Source organism: Trematomus bernacchii, unplaced genomic scaffold (genome assembly GCF_902827165.1).
Source record: "Trematomus bernacchii unplaced genomic scaffold, fTreBer1.1, whole genome shotgun sequence".
NCBI lineage: Eukaryota > Metazoa > Chordata > Actinopteri > Perciformes > Nototheniidae > Trematomus > Trematomus bernacchii.
In genome coordinates this window covers 9,724,636-9,730,261 of record NW_022987851.1, presented here as the reverse complement: position 1 = coordinate 9,730,261, position 5,626 = coordinate 9,724,636, and the positions used below count along the sequence as shown (strand labels likewise).

The 5,626-nt window shown below is 38.0% G+C and overlaps 1 protein-coding gene across 1 annotated transcript; it reads right to left on the bottom strand.

Annotated features, from left to right (window-relative positions):
- Positions 1-323: 323 nt before the first annotated feature.
- Positions 324-4,491, bottom strand: serpinf2b (serpin peptidase inhibitor, clade F (alpha-2 antiplasmin, pigment epithelium derived factor), member 2b). Its single transcript, XM_034113359.1, has 9 exons — positions 4,268-4,491; positions 3,467-3,535; positions 3,271-3,345; positions 2,880-3,162; positions 2,572-2,715; positions 2,232-2,420; positions 1,960-2,102; positions 1,646-1,850; positions 324-1,277 (listed from the first exon to the last, which is right to left on the bottom strand). The coding sequence occupies exons 2-9, from the start codon at positions 3,518-3,520 to the stop codon at positions 925-927; spliced, it is 1,446 nt and encodes a 481-aa protein (XP_033969250.1). The 5' UTR covers positions 3,521-3,535; positions 4,268-4,491; the 3' UTR covers positions 324-924.
- Positions 4,492-5,626: the final 1,135 nt, after the last annotated feature.

The following is a 5,626-nucleotide window of genomic DNA, read 5'->3' as shown; positions in this document are numbered from 1 at the left end:
GACGTCAGTTTGCATTCTGTCAGCAGCGTCAATCCATCGGCATGAAAACACTGTAAAACTGACCGGAGACCAGCTGTGTGAAAGTTAGCGCCAAACATAACGTGACGTCAGGTGCTTTATAGGATGCGTTCACTGCCAGAGCAAAATGGGACACTTCAGACTCGACCATAACTCATATTTTAGAGAGGATGTAAAGTTGACATCCTAAATATGATTTATCGTTTTTAATATTGTATACAAAACCTTTTTAATTTTTCTTAGGATTCAACGTAAACATTATTGGGTGTGTAAAAAGGTATTTTACAAAAATAATGAGTGATTGCAACTCCCACCTTTTTATTGCAGTCAATCCATAACGCATCATGGAATCAACAAGAATGGTAAAATAACATCAGGCCTTCATAAACACGCTTCTGTTTCATCATTTCCCAGTTTTGTCAATATATTAGTTTAACTTCAGATTAAAAATAACTTTTAAGAATGATGTGATTAAAATAAATTATATTTCTCAGCCCATTAGATGACATCTTTAAAAATGCAATTACATACACAATGATGCAGTAATGCTGTCACATTGGCATTGCATTTGGATCTACATGTTTACTCAAGCAATTAAAACAAGCTGAGGAGATATTTTACTGTGGTGTTTAACCATTTATTTTATCTAATTATAATTGTAAGTGTTGCTTGACCAGGACATGTAATCTAATGTAGCAAGAATGTCATTTTTGTAAAGAAACATTTGGTTTTACATGAGATACTGGGCTTCTTAGTGTGTTTATTGTACAAGAAACAAAGACACACATAAACAATATGTTTCCACACACATTTCAATCCAGATAAGTGATATTGTGTATTTACTCTGTACAATTATAGAGATCTTGTTCTGGGTTTTCTCTGGTACAGCAGTGCAGGTATTAGTCCCTACTTAGGTGGGCCTCCGAATGAGGCAACCTGATTCTTATCAATTGGGAATCCCACTTTATCTTTGCTTGCTGATTCTCCTCTCTGAAAGATAGGAGCTCCAGGATTTGGGTTGTTAATGACACCCATGAAAATTGGCACTTCTGTCAGATTATCTATAAGTGCAAAGAAGAAAGGTTGGCTGAGGTGGAAAACAGGGTTTGATGCTCGTGAGATCACCACCGTTGTGGCCGCGGCTGCCTCTGCACCCTCCTCATTTATCTCAAAGCTGGACTTATGCATCACACTGGAAACCAGCAGGGGGCCGTCTGCAATTCCGGCCAAATTGGGACTGGAAAACATGTCTCCAAGGCCTAACACAGATCAGAGAAAACATGGTCAATTAAAAAATGTGTTTGATACATAACAGTTTGTTTTTGTGTGCTTAATATCATCACTTAAAGGTGGGGTAGCTAATTTTGGAGAAACCAGCTCGAGATTGCTAGAATTTGAAAATAGACAGCCGGAAAAAAGCCGGGCCGGGTCGTGCTTTTTACAGTATTACGGCTTCCACAGATGACGTTTTTTTATGGATTTTTTGTCAAAGCACTTAAGATATTCATTGCTATCGGGATGTTAAGAGCATTCCATGGAATATAACAAAAAGTGTATCTCAAGCCGGTTTCTCAAACTTACCTACCCCACCTTTAAACATTGTCCATGGGATATAGTGAAGTCTTACCCAATTTGGTAAACACATCTTTTAGGTCTTGAGCATACTCCAGTTTGAATTTGGGGACTTTAACTAGAACAGCCCTTGCCTTGGGCAGGCGACTATACAGGTCAGAGATATTCAGCTTTGCGATTAGTGAAGACACATTCAACTGCCCGGACATGGGCATAACCACCAGCAAACTCATTGACTTCCGGAATGGGAAACTCGCCACCTGCACAGAAAGATAGAATTGTGTTGTAGAAAACTTGGTTTCTGTCATAGATTCATCATTATTTCCACATAAGACTGAGGCAAGTGTTATTGATTAAACTGTAATTTACCTGGGCCTCCAATTCATTATCAATAAATAAACTCAAGGGATGTTTGGCGTCTTCCATCACTTCAACATCAACCATGTTCTTATCGTCAAGGTAGAACACACCTCTGGAGGTAAAGCGTGGGTCAAATCGAGCCATCCACTCTCCTGTGAGGAACATGGGTCTTACATTTATTCAGCAATATAAAACAAACTAAAGTAGCTGCATTTATCAGCTGCAAATCAGCATCCATGATTTTTAGAAAGAGGCTCATTTTGTTGACAATGACATTTTACCTTTGAAATGGACAGCATTTATTAGCATGAGGAGCACGTTGGGTGGCAAAGCAGGCAGGAAGTCAGTCATCTTTCCGTTCGTTGCATTCTCTACCCAGCCGTTTATCTGGTCCAGGCTCTCCAACACTGCTGGCTCTGAGGCATATAACCGCTGGGATTCATGGACAAATTCCTGCTTTGGCTCAAACCCTAAAACACATAACACATACTCTCTCAGGCTGTATTTCTCTTCAGTCGTCTCATAAGGGTCAGCACCAATAGGTTACAATAGAAATATTAAGAAAAGGAACATTCTGCAAGTTTAGTCTGAGCTTTTAATATGGTATTTCTAGAAAGTTACCTTGGCGCAGGAAGATACGTGTGGCAATTCGCAGGTCACTGTCTCTGAGATATGCCAAGACATTATAAAGAGACTGGTGGTAGCAGGGGAGAGTGTGTTCATGGAGATGGTGCATCAGCAGCTCCTCTGTCTCATTTACTGCGCCTGCAGAAGAGGTGCAATAATTGGATGATAAAATAATCCCCAGTGGGATATAAACCTGGGCAAGTTGCTGACACAATTCATAAAATATTGTAATTGGTTATATGTAGGGAAGAAGCTGTTTGGGTACAATGTGTCATGTAAAAGCTGCAGCAGGACATGCCTACCTAAAGCCAGTTGGGAGAGCGCTAATGATATGCTCAAAGGACTTATGATGACATTTGGCTGCTCTGGTGTTGTCTCCAGGTTCTGCAGCAGCTGCACACCCAGTTTCTGCATGGCTGCGGCAATGGCCTCCTTGGACTCTGGGCTTCGGCCAATAGACAGGCAATTTTCTTCTTCTTCCTCTGATGAGCTTCCATTGGAAATACTAGGTATGGTTGTTGCAGTTACATTCTCTTCTGTGCTATTTGCTGTTTCTGGTTGGGCTGTAGTTTCATTTTCTACCGTCTAAAAGCAGCAGTAGAAGAACATGTTAAGTTCAAGGAAAGTTTAAATGGTATGACACGACAAGCACAATGGGAGAAATAAAAACATCTTAACTGATTAACATCTTACCTCTATGGGGTGGCTAGGCATCAAAGGAATGAGAGGCACCAGAGGGATTGAGTCATTTTCTGCTACCTCGGCTTTCTGATAAAAAAAAACAAGATACTATAAGAGAACAGTGTATACATGCTTTGTATAATCAGCATTCATTTTAATCATGCAGCATTATCTTGATATTGATTTATGAGTTATGTCAGTGCTTTACAGTGACTCCTTGGCTGCAGAGACAGATCAACAGGAGTGTCAGATGAAGGTCCATGTCCTTACTATGTAACTGTGAAAGAGAGACATTATGTTAACAACCATACCGCTTGTGTTCAAAATTCTTCAAAATTCTTCACTTTTTGGTCATTGGTTCTTAGCTGTATTGTTTGTAGGTCTCAAACATTTCACTCTACTTAGTTGCTCTTTCTTGTATAGGAACACAGTTTTCAGCAGTTATCAAGGCTTTTCGAACCATTATATGAAAACATTTTGTTGTACTTTGAGGGACAGAAATTCCACTTGTCAGGCAAGATATACCTCTGAGTGTATTTGCATTGTGGTGCCTATAATCGTTATTTAAAATAAATTACATTTCTACATTTTTTTTAAATAAAAATAATTTAAAAGTCAAAACTATTGTTTTAATGCTCTTCGTATCCAGTCACAATTTATTTCAGTGGATTATACTCTACCTTTTTTGTAGATTTAAACTTAAAATATTACGTTAACAGCTTTATATTCAGAAAGTATTGCTTGTTCCTCTTTTTATCCAGAGACGCACAGTACTTGAATTACATTGTTTCTTCCTTTAACTATAATTCTCAATGTACATCTGTCAATATATCTCCTAATAACATTTAAAAAATCATAATAATTAACTGGTGTAGCACAACAGCCCCCCTTTGCAGACCTTACACAAACATGAAAAACCCATGAATGTCTGACAAATAATAATGTTCCACTAAGTTTTGAAATGTACAATAGAATCCCAGTATGTTTGTTTAAATAAATGCGGTCTTACCTTAAATTAGAAATAAAACTTCCAGCCTTGTCCAAAAAAGGAGCGACTAAGTGAGTGCGAATGGCAGAATTCCTGAGAGAAAAAGATTGGCGCTTGCTCAGCAACAGTTAAACATCAACTTACATTGATTGGGGCCTCATTTAAGCCACTACTTGTTTGTAAATGTAGCTACTGAGACTCATCCAGGGTTGAATAAGGAAGACTGAAGATGCTTACATGCAGCTATTTTGCATGTCAATGGGCAGGATATAATGTCATGACACAACTAAATCTTTGACGGAAAACATGACAGATTAATTGCGAAAGTATGGACAATCTAACACTGTGTGGGCAAACAAATACAGCTTGCTGTCACAAGAGTTACTCATGTGATGACCCAGGCACACTTTGTTATTTGAACAAATTCGTAGAAAAGATGTGATTGCATTTTACTAGGGAAGACTGGGGCTATATGTTGTGACTGACAATAACTTGATAGGGAAGGATTTGATTAAAGCAACATAAAATGAAACATATATTTCTGAGAATTTCGTGAAGTGATATCTTTTAGATCACATGACAGCCATCTGCAAACACAAGAGGGGACTTTGTCCAATCTGAGCTCTAAAGTGACACAGCCAGGATCGGTAAGCAAGGCTGAGAGTCATGATGAATCCAGGTGAATCACACAGAACTGGAACACCAAAATAAACATGGAAGCAATTTTTTATTAATCCAGTTAATAAATAAGCGTTTTCAAGGACTTTTCTTAAAATGTTCAAAGTGGTTGTGGAACAATTGTAACCAATTATCAATGTGCAACTACACATTTTCTTTTCTTTTCAAAACAAAGTTTATCGTTTTGTGAATGTTGAGCTTTGACTCCAGGTTTACAAAAAGGCCGCCAAAAATCTCAAATGGTGTGTAGTACATTTGTACTTGGCAAATAATTAGAAAAGTAGGCAAAGTTGTATTATACCATGACAGTGATATAAGAAGAGTGCTGTGATGGTTGAATCCTAATGTGCGTTGAAATGTTCTGTTCCGTGTTTTGTGGAAATTGGGAAAATATCAGAAACAAAAATCTACTTTGTATTAATTTGCACACGATAAGGAGCCAGAGAAACCACATGTTTTTATTGATTTCTAACTCTTTTTTCATATATAGTCATATGCAGTTATATAAACGTTATAATACAAAACTGTTTATCTTGGCATTGACTGTTCCTATGTTAGCATTTGTATTTAGAAATTAGAAAGCGGTGAGTCCAACAGCACATTCCAGTGGCCCCTGCTCTGATACACCCCCGGTGTAATGTTGCTACAGTTTCAGACTGCTAGATAAAAAATCCCTAAACAAGGTTTAAAAAAATCCCAAAG

What these genes read in the sequence shown, in the direction of transcription:
- serpinf2b (XM_034113359.1), bottom strand. Translation starts at nt 3,520, where the DNA reads ATGGACCTTCATCTGACACTCCTGTTGATCTGTCTCTGCAGCCAAGGA. An exon ending in GCTCTCCCAACTGGCTTTAG is followed by an intron (nt 2,716 to 2,879) that starts GTAGGCATGTCC and finishes CCTCTTCTGCAG; the next exon opens with GCGCAGTAAATGAGACAGAG. An exon ending in ATAATGAATTGGAGGCCCAG is followed by an intron (nt 1,851 to 1,959) that starts GTAAATTACAGT and finishes CTTTCTGTGCAG; the next exon opens with GTGGCGAGTTTCCCATTCCG.